General features: G+C 40.3%; 1 protein-coding gene across 2 annotated transcripts; it reads left to right on the forward strand.

The window, feature by feature from the left end:
• Nucleotides 1-26: 26 nt before the first annotated feature.
• Nucleotides 27-24,981, forward strand: TMEM87A (transmembrane protein 87A). Of its 2 annotated transcripts, none has more exons than XM_057403923.1 (20): nucleotides 27-318; nucleotides 1,290-1,347; nucleotides 4,969-5,066; nucleotides 5,256-5,372; nucleotides 6,919-6,972; nucleotides 7,074-7,130; nucleotides 9,915-10,062; nucleotides 10,730-10,791; nucleotides 13,136-13,319; nucleotides 14,148-14,247; nucleotides 14,486-14,579; nucleotides 15,082-15,153; nucleotides 16,852-16,960; nucleotides 19,177-19,235; nucleotides 19,498-19,601; nucleotides 19,959-20,032; nucleotides 20,923-20,984; nucleotides 22,116-22,171; nucleotides 23,393-23,423; nucleotides 23,759-24,981. In XM_057403923.1, exons 1-20 carry the CDS (start codon nucleotides 187-189, stop codon nucleotides 23,798-23,800), a joined length of 1,713 nt encoding a protein of 570 aa, XP_057259906.1. In that variant the 5' UTR covers nucleotides 27-186; the 3' UTR covers nucleotides 23,801-24,981. The 2 variants fall into 2 exon arrangements, with proteins under 2 accessions (XP_057259906.1, XP_057259907.1); XM_057403924.1 differs by lacking the exon at nucleotides 15,082-15,153 and adding an exon at nucleotides 15,720-15,788 and having other exon boundaries at nucleotides 32-318.

Consider the following 24,981-nt stretch of genomic DNA (forward strand, 5'->3'; position numbering starts at 1 on the left):
GCGGCAGCCGGCGGACCCAGAGCGCGGCCGGGCCGGCGGTTGGCACCCAGGGGCGGTGACAGCCCGGGCTCAGCCGTGGAGCGGCTCCGCCCTCCGAACCGCTTCTGCCGGCCCTCGGCAGCCGCGTACCCCTGCGGGGAGCGGAAGAGGCGCGGCTAGCACGGTGGCGGCCTCCGTGCGGCAGGGATGGCGGCGCCGCGTTCCGGGGGGCGGCGGTGGCGGTCTGAGGCCATCCTGATGCGGCTGCTGGCGGTGCTGCTGTTGGCGGGCGCGGCGGGCGCCGGGCAGCGTTCCAAATGGCGGCTGCCGGTGCTCATGGTGAGTGGCGGTGGAGCCGCCGGGCCAGCGCGCTGTGGCGGCTGTGGGAGCGTGCGTGTGCGTGGCGGGGGTAGGAGGCCGCTGGTTCTCCCCGCAGGGAGAGCAGGCGGAACGGGCCCGTGCCGTCCACTCTGCTGCGGCCCTGCCGGCGGCGTCCCTGCCCGGGCCGCGCCTGTGTAGAGCCTGACCGATCCCGGGGTTGATGCGAGGGCGCCCGGCCGGGGCCCTCTGCCCGGCCTGAGCCTCTTTGGTGGTGCGGTGCTGGTGACAGGCAGGGGAGGCTTCTGAGGGAAACAGGCTCCATGGCCGGCGGAGGGAGCGTGGCGCCTGAGGGTCACTGAGGAGGGAGGTGGCGTCCCCGACTGGGGCCTGTGCGGGGAGAGCCTGGGCTAGCGGCCGCCGCCGTCGGGTTTCGCTGTGGCCTTGCTTCGGGGGAGCTGGGCCCCTGGAGCGCTGAACCGAGGGAGATGCGGGGCTCTGGGGAGGGATTTCCTGCCCTTCTGTTACACCGTCTGTGTTTGAAGTTGCGTGGAGAAAAGTTACTTTACCTCTCGGTAAGCCTGCCTTTACCAGGCTGCGAAGGGGAGTAGTGTACGCTCTTGAGCTTCCGGAACAGAATTAAAGGATTGTGGTGAACACTCCTGTTGATTTTTAGAATAAGATTTAGGTTTTGTTGTTGTTGGGTAGTCCAGACCTTTTCATTAGCAAGAAAATGCTAATCATTTCAGTGTTGACGAAATTGATTCAGTTTTGCAGAACAAAAAGCCCCAGGCCTCTCAAGAGATGGCTTGATTCTATCTGAGGGTAGATTGAAGGGGTAGTGAAGCATGACTGGGAAGTCTAGTAGGGCTGGCTCCCAATTTGGCATTCATTTTCATTGCTGTATTGACTTATAAGTCAGAGTGAAGATGTTTGCTTAAAATCGGTGATGTTAAGCCCACTGATATGTCTTCCTTTTGGTTCCCTTACAGGGGAAGAAGTTTAACTTTGGAAAGATTCTCTTCAGCAATACCACCATCTTCCTGAGATGTAAGTGGCTACAAGAGATTAACCTGCTCTGTCTGCTGTTTGACACCCCCCCGATTTAACATTTGGGACTCAAAACACTGTGAACGGTTTAACTGCTCTGGTTGCACTGCCAGCTAATCTAGCACTGGATGGAAGCCATAGATCTGGTGTGGTCGGGTGTGTGATCTGTTTAGGCTGTAGCAGGAATGAATGGTTCTGTTCAGGCCCTCTGTGGAGGGGGCAAGATAGGCAATGGGAGCACCACTTCATTTCAGGTAGTGGATAATCCGGAAGGGGATGCAGGAGGGAGCCCTGCTGTGAGATGTGCTTTCACTGTTTTAGATGTGCTCAACTCCTCCAGCTGGGAGATCTGGTGCTGACTGAACAGACTGGGCAGTCTGTATTGAGGGGTGACTAATGCCGGTATGCAGGAGGCAGTGCTTTTTGGAGCCCTGATCCTTTTTAGCAGGGTGCTTCTGGGAATGGTAAGGGAATGTCATTGCACACTACAGTAGAGCTGTTTTGAGAGCTGTTGTGTTTTCCTGGTCAGTGTGTGTGCTAAAGAGCGAACATGTTTGCAGTCTTCCTGTTTGTGCTTTATCTTTATTGCTCTTTGCTCATCTGGCCAGGGATATAGATTTTAGGTAACTGCCCAAAGGAGAGTTTCTATAAAATACGCTCTTATCTGTAAACATGAGAACAATATTGAGATGGCAGCAAAGTGATCCACGTGATTTGTGGAAGTAAATAGCTGATTTAGAAAGGCATTGAATCTTTTCCATGAACTTTGAGAATTTTAAGGGGTTGTTTGCACCTGTTCTTTCCATGTGGGGGGAAACTATTTTATCTCCAGCTCCTAATTGGGTGGTTATACAGGTACAGTATCTGTGAATGCCCTTCTGCACTTGCATCAAATGCAGAAATAAAAGTCACTTTAGAGACAATTAGTGATACCTGTGTCTTTGTCTTTTCAAGAGGTAGTTGTTGCTGTGATAGCACTTTTTTTAACTGACAAAATTAGTGTATCATGAGGATTAGCTAATGCTTCTTGATGAAACTGCTTATGTTGCTATGCTCTGTTTAGTAGCTACCTTATTGATTTTCAGGTTTAATTTCAGATACTTGCCCTTCCTGGGACAGTTTGTTTGGGGAGTTTGTTAAAGTGCCTCCCTTAAGAACACATTAATCTGAAATAGGAGGCTGGTATGACAGCGGTTGTTAGTGAAGGCCCATCATGTCAGGGTTAAGGTTTTCCTGCTTCTCAAGTGTAGTTCAGATGCTGGCTTTCACATCTTGCAGCAAGACAATTGCAAGCATGCAGCTGCAGAATCAAAATGTGAAATCTGATGCTTGGAGAAAAGGAGGGGGGTTTGGAAGGGCTTTTTGAGCTTTGGAAGGTGTTAGGCTATCTTGTCTAAAGTTTAATAGAAATAGTGTACTTGTACTAATGTGGCACCTAAGATATGAGTCCCCACAGTAAACTGTGGTATATCCAATGAGAAGTACAATTCAAATAACCAAGAGAAAATGGGAAATAAGGCATGCCAAAAACAAAATTTATTTGCTACAGGACAGGTTTGTGGCAGATCTGGCACTAAGAATTCAATCCCCTGGCTCCTGACTACACTGTGCTGTCAGCCTTTGTACAGGCGTCAAGCCTTCAAAATTTTCAATGAAGACACCTGCTTTGCATACCAGTGTGATTAAAAGATTTACATGAATTTAGATAAGGTATTACTGAATGAGGAAGGAACAAAGGCTGGAAACTTAATTTCGGCTTCTCAGCCTAGATGATACTTAAACTGCATATGATACTAGGAAGCTTCAACTTCACATATAGTTTCTTTTCTGCCGGTGTCTGTGGAAACTGGTGTCTCTTCTTTGCTCTCTGTTTCCTCTTCCATCTGCTCTGTGATGTCTGTGTGGATGATATGACCCTTCTGGCCAAACATGATTGCTCATGTTTTTTTTCTGGTTTTGGTGAGCACCTGCACCTCCTCCTCCTTTTTATTTCCCTTTCTTGATTTCTGATTTTGTGTGTGTGTGTGGTGTGCTGGTGTCCGATGCTTTTTGTTTCTGACTGGGAAGACTGCCACTGGTATTTAGTGTTGTCAATAATGAAGTTATTTTTATCTACAACTGAAGTGCTATTATGGAGGCATCTGGTTTCCTCTGTAGGATCATGGTAGAAATCCTGCTGTGAGTACAGAGACTGCATTTGAGTTGAATGATGCTGGATTTTTGAAGACTAAGGAACTTAGATTCCCATGTAGCTGAGTTCAGTAAGTGCTATGGATCCCTCCTTTTTTTTTGGTAGCACTTTTTTCAGATGTTCTTCATTTGATCAAGTTTATCAGAAGAACCTTTCTCTTTTAAGAATTTGCCATCTACCCATGTCACTGCAGTACTTGTGTTGCCTTTTAGTTTTTGTTGTGCCCCCTGCAACATCTAGGGCTGCATGGAAAATATATGCCTTGTTTTCATCTGTAAGGTGTCATAAGGAAACTAATTTTCAGTGACTGCATTCCACTTTCTTGTGGTTTTTGTTTTTTCTTTTTTCTTAATCTTTAGTATTAGAGACTCAGTTGTTGAGTTTTTAGCTCTACAAATATACTTGCTTTAGTAGTCATGTGGTTTCTAATGGGATTACTTAGTTAAGACTCCATTGCAGGGTCTTTCTTCTAATTGTGTTTTTTACCTGCAGTGGTCAATATGGAAGCATTCATTAAAAGTTCTGTACATGTAACACATTTGTGGATATGTGGTCTGAGATGATTGTTGCCTGTAAAAGTGTGGGGGCTTCTTAGCTACTAGAAACATGCTGTCAATTGGAAAGAGTTTTTCCGTATGTTAACTAGCAGAACCTGAACATAATCATTTAAGCGTGTCTTCCAAGTCCCTGAATAATCACTGCTCATTTTGTTTACGGATGAAGCTTACCTTCTTTACATCAAATTCTCTTCATCATGCTTTGATGATTTGAAACACAAAAATCGCACAGACTTTTCTGGGAAGAAGTTTTGTGTTTCACTTTTTGTGCATGTTTTTAATAAAGTGGAAAGTTGTCTTACTGTTATTTTAGGTAGCATTGCAGCTTTGACAGTGAGCTAATGCATAGATGGCTTGTTTATCTTTTGGGAGTGAGTTTCGTCTTTTGTGTTGACTTGCAAAATCTTTTTTATTTATTTTCTTGGTGACAGTATTGGTATATTTAAATAATCTGTGTGAATTTCCCTTAGTATTAACCTGTTCTTGCTTTCTCTGCCTGCTATGTGCCCCACACCTCTTCAAAAGGAAAGTCCTTTTACTTATTGTGATCACTTGGAGTGACTGCTCTTCTCTCTTTGTTTGATATTTGTAGTTGCTGAAAAATCCCTGATTGTCTTTGAGAACAAAAAGTTTCCAAGTGATCTTTATCTCTTTAATAAAACTGTGTAACATTATAATGGAAGTTTGTTTTCTACATACTTCCTTCTGTCACTGAACAATAACAGATTATTGAAGAAAATGTTTTTCTATTGTTTTGCTTTCAGTTTGAAATAAATATAGTTATGGTAGTTTGGCACTGAGTGGGAGGAAAAGCAATGGCAGGTAGAGGGTGTTACATGTTCTTATCTATTTTATTTTTGTTTTTTTTTTTAGTTGAAGGGGATGAAAAAGCTTGTGATCCTTCCCAGAGTTACAATGTTACTTGGTACTTAAGATATTCTGATTGCTACAATGAAGTCTTCAACTTTGGGGTAAGAATTGTGTGGAAAAACATGGTTTATGTTTTCTTCATCTGTCTTGATGACTTTTATCCTATTAAATTGTGTTCAAGAGTGCTTGTAGAGGGAAGCTACAGTGCTCTCAAGGTCTCGCAGTTGCCTACTGATAGAAACCATTTGATATATTGGATGCTAACCTAAGTTCTATTCTATGTTTGGCAGGATGAACAGGCAGAGTACTATTTTGGGGCTACATCTGAAGAGCATCCGGGTTGGTCAGGATACTATGCCACTTCTTCTCTCCTCTTTCCAAATTGCTCTGAGCTATTCAGACCTCAGGTATGGATAGAAACTGTTTGCTCTGATCTCTACTACCTGTGTTAGACTCCTATATAAATATCACTGTAGGTTGGGAAGTGCTCGTTTTCATCTATTTATGGCAACCAAACTGCAGTGATGATTTCTTATTTTGCTTTATCCCTGGCTTGCTATTCAACATCTGGCCCACCATTGCAGGGAGAAACACACCACTGTAAAGTTCAGTGGTTCTTTTTGTTTGTATTTCTGTATTCCGAATTTGTTTCCCTTACAGAAAGCTACTGCTAGTTGAGTAGAAGTGTGAGTGAAGCTCCCACTAAATTTGGGTCGATAAAGGACTAGCATTTTTTGCTTATAATGATGGAAATCAAAGAGTGTTAAGAAATGGGTTACTTAAACATTGACAGCAGGTTAAAAATTGAAAAATAAGTAGTGCAAAGACATGTTTGAAACAAATCAAATGGAAGAGAGAAGACAATACAAAACAGCATAGGGAAGTAATATGCAAACACAAGCTCTAAACCAGCTGTACATCACCTGGCCAAGCTGTGTGATCATACTAATGACAGTAACAATATAACACACAGTCTTTCTTTTAATGGTCTACTTACTTAAGAATTCAAGGCAAATTATGCAGTATTGCATCTGTGTTCAACCATTCCTGATTTAGACAGAATTATAGATAGAGAATACTGGAAAATGTCTCGTAACTATTGACCCTAGTGTTGTTTGCTTGGGGTTTTTTTGAGACATGCCTAAAGGTGACGTGAAAAGGGTTTTTAATATAAGAAATTACTTCTAATCCCATTGATATGTGAAGATGGCTTGAAAACTTTTTTAAAAAATACCTGTATGCTGCCTGCTTTTTATGTTCAATAATATGAGAAGTTCTACTTGGTTTAAAGAAGAGATCTTGTGGGTTTAGCTGTGTAATGTGAACTTGGGCATCTTAACTGAATGTCCAGGTTGGTGAAATAGGAGTTTTCAAAGTCTTGAGGTGACTTTCCCTCCAATTCCTTTAAAAAAAAAAAAAATCTTAGCTATTAATTTCTGAAATTTCATAGACACTTTTGCTTTTAGTATTTCAGCTCTTTTCTTGTGGTATAGCAGTTTTACTAGATTTCAGGTCACCATTGTTTGGGAGAGTTGGCAAAATCTGCATCTGTAATAGGCATCCGCCCATCTAGGGACTTTTTTTGCATAGACTAAGGCAGAAATCTCCATATCCTGTTTCTCTGTAGACTTCATCTAGTAATAGAGATACACAACAGATTCATATTTGGAAAATAAAATTAGCTTCACTGCTGTGCTGTCTGTGGGTCCAGATCTAAAAATAGGCACCTGTTGTCTGAGGAGAGGAAAAGCAGCTCTCAAATGACAAAATATTAATCTAAGTATTCAAGATTCTCTCCACAAATTGACAGTTGTTGATTGAATAAAATGAAAGCTCTTTAATACAGCTGTTCAGAGAATCCTTCCTTATAATCAGCTTTATTGGAAGCTGTTCTGATAATGTCATGTTAACCTAAAGTGGCTGTAAGTGCTGTAACTTCCTTATCTTTTGCAGATTTTCTACAAAGAATTTGTTCATCCAGAGCCTCTCTCACCTGAGAAACAAGAGGTAAGTTTTGGTTTTTCTCCTTCTAATGAGAGAGTGTAGGCATGGAAGAGAGAGTTTTGGCATATTGATTTATCCATTTTTCCGTGTTTTTTTTCTTGAAGGGCTTAAAAGATAAGAAGGAGAGTGGAGGAAATCACACAATGGTGGCAGATAAAACTGTATGTATATTGAATACAAACATGGCTCCTAGCTGAGCAGTGTTAATTTGTTGTGTTTTGTGTGGTGGTTTTTTTGTTTGCTTTTTCCTGTGTGTGTGTGTTTATTTCTGTGTTTAAGAAATTACTGATGGCATTTGCAGGGATGGGGCAATTCTGTGGGGTTTTTTTTTTTTTTGACACCAAATTTTTATAGCTTGAAATTAGGAAGCACTGTGTGGAAAAAACAGAATACAGAGTAACAGAAACAGTAACTGCTGCTTCTACATGTGAAATATAGAACTCGTACCATTTGAACTGATGGCATAGATTAAAGAATAAATATATCTTTTTCATAGTAACTTAAAGTAATTATTGGTATGATCTTTTAAGTGGTAACTGATACTTAGGGATTACATTTGGTTTCATCTTTAATCAGTCTCTTAAAACATTGTACCTAACCAGTTGAGTGATTACTTTTGAATTTCAAATCTGTTAGTTTTTTTATTATGTATTCTATTCAAGCCTTAACCAGGAACAATTGTCAGAGTAATCAAACTGAATGTCCTGTATGCCAATAAAGAAAATATATGTAACTCCCTGTGTACTTAACAGGGCCGTTTGCCTTAAAGCTAACACATAAATAGCTGTGTGTGCAATTATGAAATCAGGGGACGGAGATATTTTAAAGGCAAAATTGGTGTATGAAAAATATATCAATTTTCTTTTACATTTACTGTCTTGTTTTTGGTGTTTTTTTTTTTTGTAACTAAGTCTTTTAATTTCAGTCAATATTAGCATAAGCTTTTCCTTTAATACATAAAATTCTGTTTGCTTTAGGTCTTGTAGACAGGAGGTTTTTTTAAAAGAAATTCATACTCCTAATACTGAAATTCTCTTGGGGAGGCTGTTATAAAAGGAGGCTTTGTGGTAGTTCTGCAGTAGTCATGCAAGTGGCATACATGTAGACAGTCTTAGTTTTAACCATAAAGCTGTTGGTAAATGTAGCAGTTTCTGAAATGGCTAGAATGTCTTCATTGTGGAATTAAGTTTTGTATGCTGCGGCTCAAATGAATCTCTGATTTGTTTTATGGTGCAAATATTTATCTGGGCAAGCTTCCTCTGTTCTCTGGCAGGCTTTGAATCTTAGAGGTGTGAGAACTGCGTCAGGGCCAGTAGTAGTTTCCACACGAAAAGACAACTTTGGCAATTGTTTTACTTCTCATCTACGTTTTCTATCTTACCATGTAAAATTCAGCTTTCATCAGGGAGCTGACATAAATAGTTAAGCTGTTGCCAAACAATTGATTCTGGGAGGAAAAAAGTGTCTCTGTGACAGTCCTAATGTTTCTAGATGAAAAGCAAGGAATAGGATGCTTTGCTGTTTTCTTTGGAGCTTTTGCAGTACCTTTGAGATGACTCTTGTAGTAAGCCAGTATTAAATTTGCAAATAAGGCCCGATCACCTCCCAGGTCTTTGTGCATTCTTTTGGATTAAAGAAACTAAATTTTTGAGAATTTAAGGTCTAATGTCTAATAAATAGATTTAAAAATTACATACCATATACATATGAAAAAGTTTTAGGCCTGAGAAAGGATGAACTTTATTTTTATGTGGAAGAGACCAAAGATAGTAGGGTGCTATGGAGCTCAGAAGTTTTTTATTGATCCTCCAGGTCAAAGGAGAGGGCCTTGAAATGGCTAGTTGAATCCAGTAGGTTAACAAAACAGGGGGTGTTGCTGTTCCATGGGACTTCCTTTGGGAAGCCAGGTCTACTGGGGGCTGATGGAGTCTTGCCTAACAAGGGGAGCAGCAGGTCAGAGGCTTGCCAGGCTGGTAAAGGTGGCTTTAAACTAGATGTGGGGGAGTGGGACCAATCCATCCCAGCCCTACCAGCTGGATACCAGCACCTGCAGTGAATGCTTGGAGCAATACAAAGCTTCTTCAGCTTGTTCGGAGCTTGGCTCAGATGTCTCTAGACAAATGCATGTAATATAGGGAATAAACACGAGGACTTAGAGATGTGCATGCACCTACAGAGGTGGGGTATCATTAGCATCAGGGAAACATGGTGGGATGGTTTCTATGGCTGGAGTGTTGGAACAGAAGGTTCTAGACTTTTTAGGAAATACAGGCCAGGCAGATGGGGAGGGGGTATAGCCCTTTATGTCAGTGACCAGCTGGAGTGTATGGAACTCTGCCTGGGGATGGATGACGAATCAACTGAAAGCTTGTGGATCAAGATTAAAGGGAGAGCAGTGATAGAGGACGCTACTCTGGGGGTCTACTACAGGCCACCCAGTCAGGAAGCCTGTGTGGATGAAGCCCTCTATAAGCAGATAGGAGCAGCTGTTTAGTCTGGAGAAGAGGTGGCTGCATGGAGACCTCAGAGCAGCCTTCTAATATCAGAAGGGGACTTATAAGGATCACAGAGAGGAACTATTCGTCAGGAACTATAGCAATAGGACAAAAGTTAATGGCTTGAAACTTAAACAGGGGAGATTTAGGTTGGATATAAGGAAGAAATTCTTTACTGTGAGACTGGTGAGGCACTGGAACAAGCTGCCCAAGGAAGTTGTGAATATGCCTCGCCTGGAAGTGTTCAAACCCAGGATGGACAGGACCTTGAGCAACCTGGTCTAGTGGGAGGTATCCCTGGCCAGGGCAAGGGTGTTGGAACCAGATGATCTTAAAGTACTTTCCGACCTTAACCATTCTATGGTATCACACATGTATGGTGAGTCTACTTCTGTCTTTCTCGTGTTTTCTTGATTATGCACTGTCTACATGTAGACATTTTATTTTCAGGCAATGAATGCTGTTATCAAAACTTGGCGAGATGGGCCATATATATTTATTGTGCAAATTGGAATTACAAATGCAAAGTATTCTACTACCAGAAATAATAAAGCGGAGAAGACAACACCTTCCTCGTATCAAAATAAACCTTTTACAAGTAAGATAGCTATTTATATAGTAAGATAAAAATACAGTGCCTTTTTTTAATGTATGCCAGTCTGAGTGTATTCTGAGGTACTGTTAATATCTACTGTATGGTTCAATTTCATAAGACACTATCCTTGATTTTGCATAGGTGATTGTTATTGCCTTAAAGATCCTAAGGCTGTTTAGTTTAAAAATGGAAGTAAAGAATCCCAAGCAGTTCAATTTTGAGGCTTGGTGGTGTGTTTTCAAAAATGTGCAGACCAACCCAGTGATTCATATGTCATGTAGCATACAAAGATCTTAAGTGTCACCTTGAAATGATAGTATATCTAACGGTGCCTTGATAACCTATCCAGACTTCAAAGAAATTTGGAAATCCCCTTAAAAAGTTAACTTACTTGTGTTTCTGAACTTCCCTGTTACACATGGATCTTCAGCACAAACTACTTTAAGTATTGCTATGAGTTACTTGGTAATGGAGCATGTCACTTTAATTGCATGCTTTTAGCTGAGTGTGTTATGAGTCTTAACTTTCTTTGATTAAAGTGCAAGTTAGATTTAAAAGCTATGTGAAGATTTGTAACTTCTTTGTGCTTGAGTAAAAATCAGTTAAGTACGTTATCCTGGCTTCCTCCTTTTGCATCTTGTAATTTGGTTATTGAATTGTCTTTTGATAGTGACAGTAGAACTGAAGGGGCCATATGAGTACCTCTCACTTGCAGATTATCCTCTGATGATTGTAAGTAAAACAGCTTTTCTTTGACCTATTAGGGTGTCAGTTGATTCGAATCTCAGTTAAATACTCTCCTTATACTACTACTTTAGGAAACACAAAGCAAGTGTCTCAGAAAAATAACTTAGTAGTGGCTTATGGTTTGTTTTTTTGTTTTTTCTTGGTTTTTTTCATTTATTTTGTTTGGGCTTTTTTTTGTTCGGTTTTTTTTTTTGTTTGTGGTGTGGTGGGCTTTTTTTTGGTGTTTTACACTAAATACAGGACAGGAAAAATAGACATAGATTTCAGATATTTGCATATGCCACTAATGTCTTCCTCTGGATTGTTTGACTTAAAGCCTGTCAATTTGTAGTTCCAGAAGTTACCAGTATCACTAGCTAAACTGAGCAGCTTTACTTACTGTTTTTCTCCTTAGCTCATAGCTTGGAAAATCTGCTATTCTTTATGCTTTTGCTTACAGCTACCTTTTCATTTGTCACTGCTTTCTTTGTTCTTCTACAGCTTAATCTTCCTTCCTCCACCCCCATGAGGTCCTTAATACTGCCTAACAGTGAAAGCATAATTGAGCTACAAAGAACTAATCCCCTTTCTATTCAGAGGACTTTTTGACTTGGTTGCTAGTTGGTTCTGTGGAGGCTTAGAAAAGGAAAGAACTTAAATATTTATGTAGTGCTATTGATCCCCAGCTAAAGCTAAAGTCTGTCTACAAGTAAGGTCTCTAGCCTGACTGTATTGGCAAGAGTGGCCTGTAAACAGGGAGAGCCTGACTGCATTTCTGATGTATATGTTTTACTTCCTGCAGAAGTAAAAAGCCTCCAGCAGCAATATTAACATGAAATTCATTGGTGTGAATGTCCTCACATGGCAGGTCCAGAAAAAGGTCTCTTCTAAATGTTTCTGTAGTAGAGCATCTGAATGTGAACTAGCATGCCTAGATTCTTACCACGGGAAACTGTGATTATTATTAGTGTTTGTTGTGATTTAAGTGCAGTCAGTAACTCAGACTCGCGCAGCCCGCTCGCTCACTCCCCCCCTTCCTCCCCCCCTCCCCCTGCTCCCGGAGGGACAGGGAGGAGAATCAAAAGAATGTAACTCCCATGGGTTGAGATGAGAACAGTTCAGTAACTAAGGTATAACACAAATCACTGCTGCTACCACCAATAATAATAATGATAAAGGAAATAACAAGGGAAGAGAATACAATACCACCAGCCGTATACCCAGCCTGACCGAGCAGTGAACTAGCCCTTCCGGGTTAACTCTCAGTTTACATCCTGGGCATGACGTGATGTGGTGCGGAATACCCTTTTGTCTAGTTTGGGTCAGGTGTCCTGTCTCTCCTTCCTCCCGGCTTCCCCTCCTCCTTGGCAGAGCATGAGACTCAGAATGTCCTTGGTCATACTAAACATTACTGAGGTGTTATCAGCGCTGTTCCCAGGCTGAAAGTCAAAAACACAGCGCTGCACCAGCTACTAAGAAAGAGAAAAAAATGACTGCTACTGCTGAACCCAGGACAGTGTCCTATACTTTGGTTAAGTACTTCTTAATATTCATTTAATGTCTTCTTATCTCTCTTCTTAATCTCAGTGTCCTTTTTGAAAACTTAACTTGATCTAGTATGGTGCTGTCATTTAGAAAATTCAGTACTGAGTAGTGTTGTTAAGCTTATTATTCGCTGTAGGAGACATGCCTTGAAAGTTCTTCTGGAGCAACTAACACTGGACTGGAGAAAAAATAATTGCAAAATTACAATATTTAAACAAGTACCTGGGTTTCTTTTTCAATTCCAGATTATGGCTGACCTAAAGCTTGGTAAAAACCTCTCAAAAGTTAATTTCCAGCAAACTCGGAAGTTGTCAAATTATTTGAACAGAGGGTTTACAACCATCATCAGTTGCTTATCTCTGTTCTGTGGAATGTAAAGGTGACTTGCAAGCTTATTTGCAGAGCACCTTAAATGTAGGATGAAGTTTGTAGTAGAAAAATGTGTGAGAAGGAGCAGAGTTCCTGGTACTTGATTTGCCTGAGCTCTTATCTGAGTTTTTGAAAGCTAGTAGCACTTGATATCTTCCTGCAAAAAATTGCCTGTGGATAAATAGGCTGCTCTTCAAGAGAGAAATTGCTCAGAAATTCAATTACTTTGTTTCTGTTTGTTGGCAGTGAGATATTAGACTGTCAACGTAAAGAATCCAGAGAAGACAAAGGGCAGTGCTTGTTTCTGGTCACTTTTGTATATAGAACCACTATACTCAGGGATAAAATAGACCTGTCTTACAGTTGTGGAATGGAAACAAGGAAATTATTTTTCTGGATCTGAGGCTCCTATTTCTTGTTTATTTTTGTGTAATAGTTTTTCATGGTGATGTGTATTGTGTACGTATTCTTCGGGGTTCTGTGGCTTGCATGGTCAGCCTGCTATTGGCGGGATCTCCTGAGGATCCAGTTCTGGATTGGTGCTGTTATATTCCTGGGAATGCTGGAGAAAGCAGTGTTCTATGCAGAGTTCCAGAATATCCGCTACACAGGAGAATCTGGTAGGTAGCAGTTGCAGCTTGCAGTTTAATTGCTGGGGCATAGCACTATTGGCCTATACTAAATTGGGGTGACTGATGATATAATTACTTGAGGAAGGCAATTGGAGTTTCTGCATTTTTAATATACTTGTAGATCTGATGATCTGTGTATTTCTAAAGCTAAAATGCTGTTGCTTTCTCTGACTCCTGAGTGTCCTGTATTAGGGATGTAAAATGGTAGATTCTGAGGAGTATTCGCTATAATGCTGGCTTGAAGTTTAAAATTGGACTTCCTAAGTGTGGCTTATAATTAACTTCTGACAACTGGTATTGACTTTGGAAAGAGACTTTGAAACTCTTTGCTCAACGTGACAGCATTGCAGGTGACTTTTGGTATTCAGCCTATAGGCTGACAATCCATCTTAAGCACTTCTCTCCACATAAAACTTTGGGACTCTGTTTTTTTAAGTTTTTAGGATGATGCATATAAATGAAACTCTGCAAGTCAAACTTCATTATAAGTTTGTTAATTGGCCACACCCATGGCACAGGAGGTTTTGTTGGTTGACTTGTCTGGAAGGTCATCCAAGCTGATCTTATGGATAAACATTTTTACAGATCATTTGCTCTCCACTTTCTATGGGTGTACAACTTTTCAGCAGCTTTTTTATGCTAAGTGACCTATCTTTTCTGAAAGCTTGTACCAGATATAGGTAATGAAAAGATGCATGCTTCAGTAGCCTACTTTCTGAAATAATTGTCTGCTCTCATACTGTAATTGCATGCAATAGTTAATAAAACAGAAATTATATTTTAATAACCTAGCTTCCTCCTCTTTGCTTTTGGTAGTACAAGGAGCAGTAATACTGGCAGAACTGCTTTCTGCTGTGAAGCGCTCATTGGCTCGAACTCTGGTCATCATAGTCAGTCTGGGATACGGGATAGTCAAGTGAGTAGTTCTGTTACAGGTTTGTTGTGTTCTGTTAAGAGGCTTTTCACTGTTGGGTTTTAATAACTTAAGGGAGTATTTATCTCCCTGTAGTCTGCTACATAAAAGGTAGATCTATAGTGCCTTATTGCAGAGGCTTTTTATTCACATGCTTCATGTCTTATGTTAGACTCAAGTTGATGTGACTTCACTTTTTCCCCCCCTCACTTAATCTAAATTTCACTTTGTTTTCCTACAGGCCTCGCCTTGGAGTTACTCTTCACAAAGTAGTTATGGCTGGAGCCCTTTATCTATTATTTTCTGGAATGGAAGGTGTTCTCAGAGTCACAGGGGTCAGTAATAACTGCTTGAATTTTCTGATATGCAACAGATGCTTACTGAGTTTTACTTACAAGGGAGGATACCAGGGCTGATAGAAGGGAACAGAGACAGTGCAGTGGTTAAACTCAGACTGTGGGTATGGATTGTTGATAATTATTTGATGTTTTCTCTATCAGGATATAATTCTGTGTATTTTGAAATAATTCTAATAGTTTTCTGATTTGTCAGGTTTCAGACACTTTATTCTGCCAGGACCCTTGCGTCTAATGCTTGGGATTAGGTAGGACTAGTTGCAGACACAGCTTGGGTCACCTGGCCATGAGTCTGAAAAAAAAAAATACCAGTAACAACCACCACTCCAATTTTGGAGGCTGTACCTGGGGAAGTGCATGGGGGAGGTGCTGCTATTTGCTTCATGAAGAAGTGCATCTCAGGATATGAATTTCTGTTGTTCTGTTGGTTGGTATTTTCAGATAAGGTATTTAACATGTCATATATTTGGTACTTTTTCAGTTTTTCTATGACACTGTGGCTCTGATAGCAAACTTGGCCCTGTCCATGATTGATGCCTGTATTATTTTGTGGATATCCTTTTATAAACTGCAGAATGCTGCAAGCTTATTCACAGCTTATTATTTCTGTTTTACACTTAAAAGGAATAAAAGGCGATTTGCTTGTTTCACTTGGGGCTTCAATAGCTTTTGATGTACACAAATGTCAATTTTTGCCACTTTCAGTCAAACTTGTGCATGCTGGTGGAGCATTCGGTTTATCCCTGGATAGTGTAAAAGATTTAATTACTACCTCTCTAACAAGCTGATGGCTATTTTACTGTAATAGAAGTGGCACGTTATTGCAGCAATCGCCGGAGCAGAAGGCTCCTTTTAAGGGTGCTAGATTGACTTAATCTGGAAAACTATTTCTTGCCTTGCTGGTAGAAAACTGAGAACTGACAATGTGGTATTGTCAGTTCCCTCTGTACACTGGGCTGAACTCTTGGTTCAAACCCTCTGCTTCTGTAGTAAAACTCAGAAGCTTTGTGGTGCAGTATTTGTGGTTTCTCATAAAATAGACCTCACCCCCCCCCCCCCCTTCTTCTGTACCTTGTTTCCTTTTCGGTTTGTTCTTACTGGCTCTCTCTTTGTCTCTAGGCCCAGAATGATCTTGCCTCCTTGGCTTTTATTCCCCTGGCTTTCCTAGATACTGCCCTGTGCTGGTGGATATCCTTCACTATTTTACTTGGTGGGGTGTTTTTTCTTTCAGATTTGGGTTGTTTTGTTTTTAATCTTTTTGGCTGCACTTTTTTATTTCTTTTATTATTTTTTCTTTTTTTAATTGGCTTCAGGTATATGTTCTTTCTACTTTGGTAAAGTTAATAGAACCTCTAAATTGAGTGTTCAGTGTTTAGGTAAGCTCTGCTACAGCCAGTGCAAGGAAAACTAGGTAACCGCTAGATATTTGTGTTAGAACAGCTCCTGAACATAGACTAGTTACATCTGTCAGTTATCAGTCTCTGATTATTGAAGTATGAAATTAATTTTTTCTAGTGTAGCACTGTAATGTAGCCTTTGGAGAACAGACTCAGTTTGTATTTTGGGGAGAAGGTTACTTAGCAACATCAAACATAAAATCCTTTCTTTAAAATTTGACCTCAAAGTAGGTGATAAAATGGGGCAGTTTTAACTTTTTGTTCTCATGACATATTGCATCCAAATCTTGTGCGACTTTAGCAACAGCTGTCATATGCTGAAGTCAAAGCCATGTGTAGCAAAATCCCTATAAAGTGTTTTTAATCCAAGTCAATCACAAAACTCTATTTAAAATAGAAATAGCTTGCTGCCCAGCCATGACAACCACAGTTCTTTCCTACCAGGGTGTCTCCTGTAAGCGCTTCTCTTGTTACTATGGAAATAAAGTTGTGTGCAAAAGGGTGAAGGCAGTTGTATGCACTAATTGGATTTTTAACTCACTTCTAGTTCAGACTTGATTTTCCATTTATCAAAAGTACATCTGACGCTTTCCTGGAGGAATGGGCCATAGTCCAAAACAGATACTTGGATACCATCTTATTGTGACAAGTCCAGGTGTAGATGACTAAATAGCATAAAAGGTATGAATCCTGCTCATTGGCACCTTTGCCATAGGATGAACTTTTCTCTTACGGAGTCTGGTCTACCTCTTCAGAGGGCAAACTGTGTGGGTGGGAGAGCTGTTTATCATAAGATTTGTGTAGTCCTGAGTCTGTGGCTTTTGCCTTCAGAGGCTTTCCTTGACTTTCCATACATATTCATCAGCTTAACTCAAACAATGAAACTGCTAAAACTTAGAAGGAATGTGGTGAAACTCTCTTTGTATCGGCACTTCACCAACACACTCATTTTGGCAGTAGCAGGTAAGCATAAAATTATGTTAATCAAATAAGAGCACTTGCCATTTCTGTATGTTATTTGATCACTAAAGCAGATTTTTGTGTTTTGTGATGTTTCTGTAAATGCAGTCAAAATATTTGGTATTTCTAGCACTTGACCTGTGTCTAATAGTAGGTCTATGCCAAGTTTTATGTTGATACTTCATAGGCAGTGGATTACAAGTACTGGTGTTAATGAGATCAATAGTTCTGTGCAGCTCCTATAATGGAGCACTGTCATCCCTTTTAAAGCTGCCGGGGGCAAAAGATTATTATCGCATGCTGTTAACTTCGCAAAGGTAGTTTTTGCTAAAATCACAGTATCACTGTGTACTATGGGATTTTTAAGATACTTTAGAGATTGGATAGCTGAAAATTAGAGTGAATCCTGGAAAAACAGTATTCCTACTATTGTGACATAATGCCCTCTGTATTCTGGAAGAATACAGATTCAGATTCTCTTTCCATTTCCAGTAGTGATAAATTCAGTTTCAAGATTAGATCTGTTAATGCTTCCTGGTGCTCAGCTCCACATCTGTTTGGAAACACTATTCATACAATGAGCAGAAAACTTCCAAGGATTGTGCTTTTTTACTTAAACAAAAAAAGCATTTCTTTTGATCAACAGCTCTGATTAAATTCCTTTCAGCATCTGGTTCAATTTGGTGGCCTTCTATGATGGGGCTACAGAACTGATGGACAGGGGTAGTGCAGTTGATGTAATCTACCTGGCCTTGTGCAGAGCGTTCGACGCTGTCCCACACGACATCCTTGTCTCTAAATTGGAGAGACATCAATTTGATAGGTGGACCCCTCGGTGGATAAAGAACTGGCTGGATGGACGTATGCAAAGAGTTGTGGTCAAAGGCTCAATGTCCAGCTGGAGATGAGTAATGAGTGGTGTCCCTCAGGGATTGGGGTTGGGACCGGTCTTGTTAAACATCTTCATCGCTGACATGGACAGTGGGATTGAGTGCGCCCTCAGCAAGTTTGCTGATGACACCAAGCTGTGTGGTTCGGTTGATACACTGCAGGGAAGCAATGCCATCCAGAGGGACCTTAACACGCTTGTGAGGTGGGCTGATGCCAACCTCATGAAGTTTAACCATGCCAAGTGCAAGGTCCTACACCTGGGTTGGAGCAATCCCAGGCACAGCTACAGGTTGGGCAGAGAAGAGATTCAGAGCAGTCCTGTGGAGAAGGACTTGGGGATGTTGGTCGATGAGAAAATGAACATGAGCCAGCAGTGTGGGCTCGCAGCCCAGAAAGCCAACCGTATCCTGGGCTGCATCAAAAGCAGTGTGACCAGCAGGTCGAAGGAGGTGATCCTGCCCCTCTACTCTGCTCTTGTGAGACCTCACTTGAAGTATTGTGTGCAGTTCTGGTGTCCTTAACATAAAAAGGACATGGAGCTGTTGGAAAAAATCCAGAGGAGGGCCACGAGGATGATCAGGGGGCTGGAGCACCTCCCGTATGAAGACAGGCTGAGAAAGTTGGGGCTGTTGAGCCTGGAGAAGAGAAGGCTGCGTGGAGACCTCATAGCAGCCTTCCAGTGTCTGAAGGAGCCCTGTAAGGATGCTGGGAGGGACTCTTCATTAGAGACTGTAGTGACAGGACAAGGGGTAATGGGTTAACACTTAAACAGGGGAAGTTTAGATTGGATATAAGGAGGAAGTTATTTACTGTAAGGGTGGCGAGGCACTGGAATGGGTTGCCCAAGGAAGTTGTGAATGCTCCATCCCTGGTGGTGTTCCAGGCCAGGCTGGAGAGAGCCTTGGGTGATATGGTTTAGTGTGAGTTGTCCCTGCCCATAGCAGTGGGGTTGGAACTAGATGTTCTGATGGTTCATTTACTTCATGGTATGCTTAATTTGTCAGCTGATAATGAAACCATGGTTTCGAGGCTAGTTGAAAGTAATTTAAGAATTGTGAATAGGGATGAGGAGTTGGCTAAATACTTCATACTTAATTTATGCCTTGATTCTCTGAAGAACCAAGAGCAAAATATATCGGTCTGTGCCTGAATTACCATGTAAGGTCAATGCATTAAATCAATCTCTGGTTTTCCAGAACTAACAGATTGGATTCCAAGAATTCTTTATTTGGGTCTTTGCCCTTTGTTTAGGAAACAGTCCTGTCAGTAGTGTATTTGGATTAGCATATTTTATACTAATAAGCAGCTTGTTTGTTTTAATATTGCAGCATCTATTGTATTTATCATCTGGACCACCATGAAGTTCAGGCTGGTGGACTGTCAGTCGGTGAGTTCGTATTGAATGCTTTCTGCAGTTGCTGCCTCTTGATACATTTACATTTGGCAGTTTAAGAGGTGAGATTGGGCATTCTGGAACAGATTTTTCTGTGGATTATGTCTGGAGTAATGTATCACGTAGTAAAACTCTCACTGTTGTGGGTAATGAGCCCCTTTGTTAGATACCTGTAGTTCACCCTTAGAAAGAGCTAAGGACATGGAGCCTCTTTCTTCACAACTTTTTCTGTTTGTGCTGCTGTTTTCCTTGATAGGACTGGCAGGAGCTATGGGTGGATGATGCCATCTGGCGTTTATTGTTTTCAATGATCCTTTTTGTCATCATGATTCTGTGGAGACCATCTGCTAACAACCAAAGGTTCGGCTTTTCTTAACCTCTAAAAATACTACGTTTTCTGGGAATTCTTGTTTATCCGAAGTTTTGCTGATGGGTAACTTTAGCTGCTGTATACTGATCCATAAGTATGCCAAGAAGCGTGTGTAGGGGCTTGAGGAAAAGTAAGTGTAGGAAGTCACACACAGATAAAATTCAGTCTGTTCTGGTGGTGAATTTAAATAAAGAAGTGACTGAAACTTTTGATTGTGTAGTTTAGCATAGGTCTTAAAAACTACGAACTATACAGAATAATCAAGTCATGTGAATGTTGGGGTGATGCATCTCTTGGGTGGCCAGAGATACTGTTCTAAGATAACTTTCACTCTTTCCCTCATAAAGGTTTGCTTTCTCACCCCTGTCTGAAGAGGAGGAGGATGATGAGCAGAAAGAGCCAATGTTGAAAGAAAGCTTTGGTAAGAGAAATTTTTTTCTTCCCCCACTGAATTTCAGTGTTGAAAATGCACTTCTGTGACCGAGGTCTCTGTTCTCTTGCAAAAAGTTCACCACTACTGTGAAAGTGGAGTCAGTGCCTCCCTGTTGCCATTGATGTATTCAGTTGTAGAGCAACTGTTGGCTTTATGTTTACTGTTTATATTGCCTTTATATTGTTTAATTCTGGGGTTTTCAGATGACACTGAGCACACCGCTACTGTTGCGGTTGCTCTATCATGTCCACTGGACTTTGTGTTATTAAATATGTAGAATCATATGTTTGGGTCTGCTCATGATGACAAGGATCTCTTAGATATTGTTGCTAGGCAGTGGTTTAGTTTGCAGTTCTCTTAAAATCCAGTTTAAGGATCTTCATTTATTAACTGTTCTCTGAACTCTGCAATCTTCTTCATAGGGCCTACTACAGGAACATCCAGTGTAAACATATGAAAGAATATGTTTACATATTTATGAAGTTACATATAAGTGAAAGAGTCCTGCTCTATAACCCTGGATTGCATCTTTCTCTCTACTCACCCTGCTCATACTATAAAACCCTCCTTTCCCTGCCTCCCATCTCCCAACTATGGCTATTGTAACACTACTATTTATAAGTTGTGTAAAACGTAGGGTGATGTATCTACTGCTGCTGTCTGTCTGTAGATCAGTTCTGCTGGAGATTGCACAGCCACTCTGGGCAACTGTGTCTTTGAGTTTTGTGCTGCTGCTGTCTGGCTTAAATAAAAGGACTAGAAACTGATTTTTCAAAATTTGGATTTGAAGAAACATTCTGATTCAACACTCAACATTCTCAGTCTATAAACTGTTCTAGGTCACTTAACCCTATTTTTTTTCCTTCTTTTGTCTTTAGAGGGCATGAAAATGAGGAGTACAAAGCAAGAACCAAATGGGAATGTAAAAGCAAATAAAGCTGTGAGTATGCCCTCTACCTCCAAGGATGTACATCAACTTCTGTCTTGCTTGGCTGCCCTCCAGTAGTAGCTTACAAATAGGCAAAGTTTTCAGCGTATAAATGTGAGTTTCCTAGTTTGCTTCAGAGTGGGAGTGAGTCAAACTATCATATGTTCACAGTACTTGTGAAAGTAAAGTAAATACAGGTTTTTCATCTAATTTTCTGTGAGTACAATGGCAGCTTTAGAATTCAGTCTGTTCTTCTTTAGGAATGCTTGCACAATCCAATGTAGAACTGTATACTACTGTGTTCTGATAATGAATAATACAATATTTTAACAAGTTTGTCAGGTGAAGAGGGATGCTAAGCCGTATTTTAAATAAATGCCTTCTAATTTTGAGGTTTGTGATTCATTATTCAAATTGGGCGATGTTTGCATTATGTAGGTACCTAAACAGTTTGGGTGGAACATTTTTAATATATCTGTATTTTTTTCCTGTGTGGCTTCTACGCAGAGGTTTCACATTCAGCTAGGAGACAGAAAGTGGAAAGAAGCTGAATTCATGATAATAGCAGTAATATTTGTGTTATTAACAGTGTTTTTTCTTAAAGGTTGGTTGCAATGGTATACTGTTTATAACATGAAAATCAAGCTTGAAACAACTGTGTTGTGAATTAGTGTTCATCAGATCAAGACTATTGACAGGATTTCTCATGTCTAACTTACCTTTGCAAAATCTAACTTGTGCTTTTTATAACAGTTTTTCATCTCTTAACACCTTCTACAGATAATGTTCTTTTGTGAGAGACTAAACTAGATTATGTAAATAACCAAAGTATCCTGAGGGCCTGCTTTTTTTAATCACTATTAGAATAGTACAGAGTTGAAAGCAAGTTATCGGAGGTGGGCTTTTTGGTTTGGTTGTTTTTTTTTTTTTTTCCCATGGAATGTGTTTTCTGTAATCCAGAAATCAAGTTAAAGGTATGCTTGGTTTTTCTGTGTGTGTGGTTATTTTTGTTATATGTTTCATTTGTTTAACTGACGTTATAAATACGTTAGTTTTCAAGTAGGCTGAGAAGAAAAAGGCTTGCATGTGACAGCTTTTTGGGAAAACTGACTTTTGCTTTCCATTTAATTTCTCTTCTTGTAGCAGGAGGATGACCTGAAGTGGGTAGAGGAGAACGTTCCTTCGTCAGTGACAGATGTGTGAGTATTTTTGTAGTCACAATAAAATCAAGTTCCTTGCATACAGGAACACAAATACAACATGTTGTAATGTAACTTGTATGCTGCGCTTACATAAGCAGATACTTAGTTCAGCCAGGAATTTGCCTCTGATTTCTTAGCATGCTTCCACTTTATCAGCCTGTCAAAGCTCATGCCACTTTGAATACATGCAGACTTAAGGAACATCATCTCAGATTGTGAAACCACAGACTGGTCTGTTTACGCTTCACTGAAGTTAAAACTAAATAAATAAGTCCAGAAAACAAAAGAACAAACCCTCTCTGTTTAGTGCTCTGAAAAGTCCTTTGAGTATTTTGCCAAATGTAAACCACTGAATAATGTTACTTAGTTCTCAGCTTTACGTGGAACATCTGTTGGAGTCATTTTTATGCTTCTGGCAATAGGCAGTCCATATCTATTCTGCTTTTAATAACTTTTGCATCTTAAAAATGTCTGTGTCTAAATTTTTCATACCAAAGCATACCAAATTATGTTAACAGATCTGAACAGGTAATTCTGGCAGAGGATCTGGATTTAAATATACAACTCTGCTTGAATTTAAGGACCAGAAATGAAATAGAAGCTTCAAGAGGATGAAAAAGTGTATTTTCTCAATTAAATTAGTTTTTCCTAGATCTGTACTTAAAAGAATAGTAGGATTCCCTAAGAAAAAAAGCACTAGACTGGTATAATCTAGGAAAGGACACTTTGAGATAGTCTGCTGCAGGGTTTTCTCTTCCTGAAAGTATGATCAGGGCTGAGAAGAGATGAGATCCCAACAGATGGGAGGTCTGTTGTGGTTGAAAAGGCTGCGGTACCAGTGTAACTCGTTTGATTTCTAGGATGTTTTCACAATATGGTCCCATATTGTAAATATCTTCAGTGTAGTTCAGCAGGCTCCTGTATGAATGTTGTGACTTATGTCATGGTGACTTGGAAATTGTTCAGTTGGTAATGAGAAGCTTAGGAAAAAAAACCCCAAACTGTGAAGGTCACTGAGGGTACTTGTTCGACTCTGCCTCTTTTGTGTGTCTTCTATAATTTCTCTCTGTTTAATTGAAAGGTCTATCTTTATTATTGTTTTCCTGTGCTCTAAAAACCTTAAGGTGCAACATAAGGCTGAAGCCATTTGTCAGTAATAGGCTCACAGCAGGTGCTCTAATTCGCTTGATTATTTCTTTCTTTTTCTCCCCACTGCAGTGCTCTCCCAGCTCTTCTGGATTCAGATGAGGTCAGTAAACAAATCTTCAGTTCAAATTAGTCTTCTGACATGCCAAAGGAGTCATGAGTCAGCTATTAAGGACTTGGCTTATTAGAACTGGACTCTGATCTTGCCAGTGCAGCAGTAAAATACTGCAAGGGGGGGAGAAGGATAATGGGAACAACAAGGATACCACTTCTTATAATGCATTCTGAAGGAAGTGATTCATCTGCTGTATAAGTTGAACTCCTGATTTAAAACTCATACGAGTGTGCATTTTTTGTGAATGTAAAGCATTCCATCTTATTTCTGAATAATGTAAACCTATTGGGATAAATAACAACATTGTGTATTTTCTTTTTCAGGAAAGAATGATTACACACTTTGAAAGGTCCAAGATGGAATGAAGGAGTAGCTTATTGCTACTGGAAGTGGAGATGCCTCTTTTAAAGATGCTTGGTGGAGCAAGTGCATCCTGCTGATTTTGTTTCTTGATCTCAGCCTTGGAAGTTTGATGCTTTATTGTCATGAGGGCATCTTGCTGTGGAAGAAGTTCACAAGGACATTATAAACCTTTTGGAAATTTGAATTTACAAAGTTGCTGCAAGTTTGGATTTTTAAGCAATTTAAATGTGTACTATTCCAGCACCTTCTGTAACTTTTTTCAAATATTTAATCTGTGAACTAAAATTCCTAATGTCTGCTTGAGGAGTTTATATTTCAGTGTTACTGTTGACACTTAGAGATGAACTGCCTGTACCTTTTCGGGGGGAGGGTGGGGACAGATAGAAATAAGCACTGAAGAAACAACAGACCCATTTTCTGATAGATAATGGCTTCCTGCTGTTGTATGTCATGTGTCCAACACGAATAAGAGGTTTTAGAAAAAAAGCTCCTGATAATGAAGAAAATTAAGATGCCAGAAAGGAAATATTTGGAAAAGTTACAGTGATACGTGTTTTTAACAAAAGCAAGTGCAATTTTATTCATAACACTGTGTAAGAAGATTTTTCTATTTTAAATGCCATTGACCTATAGGTAAGAGCTGCATAAAGCTAACACTTGCTGTTGTGGCACATCTCATTGCCGGCAATGTGGTGAATGCCTGGAAAAATGATTTGCCCCTACATTCTGTGTGTTGCATGGTTTAAAAAGAAAAAAAGCAACAACCAACAAAACCATCACCAAACCCACTCCTGCAGTGCTTAACAACTGCTTGACTACTCATGTTAAGCAGGTACCGACTAGGCGTTGTAAGCAGAACTCTTCTGTCTGTGCATGGAACATCTCCCACCAAGTCAGCACTCTTCTATGAGAAGATGGTGTTGCTTTCTAGAGGGTGTAAGCAGTGCTCACCTTACTTGAAAGAGGCTTTAATGGGAGTCCACAGTGCTGGGATAGTTCTGTTCCCAGTGTCTGTTTAGAACTGCCTCCCATGTAAGTGATTTAATGATGGGGTTTCCCATCCCAGTTGGTCCCTGTGGCCAAGAGGTACTCTGAGATCACTGTGTTTCAAAGTTGCAGATTTCTATTCTATGTAAGTGCTTTTTTGTTTTTCCTTTTCAAATGAAAAAGAGCTTTTGGACAA

This window comes from Pezoporus wallicus, unplaced genomic scaffold (assembly GCF_028554395.1).
Source record: "Pezoporus wallicus isolate ANWC-B61680 ecotype Strahan unplaced genomic scaffold, APGP_CSIRO_Pwel_v1 contig_8673, whole genome shotgun sequence".
NCBI classification, from domain to species: domain Eukaryota; kingdom Metazoa; phylum Chordata; class Aves; order Psittaciformes; family Psittacidae; genus Pezoporus; species Pezoporus wallicus.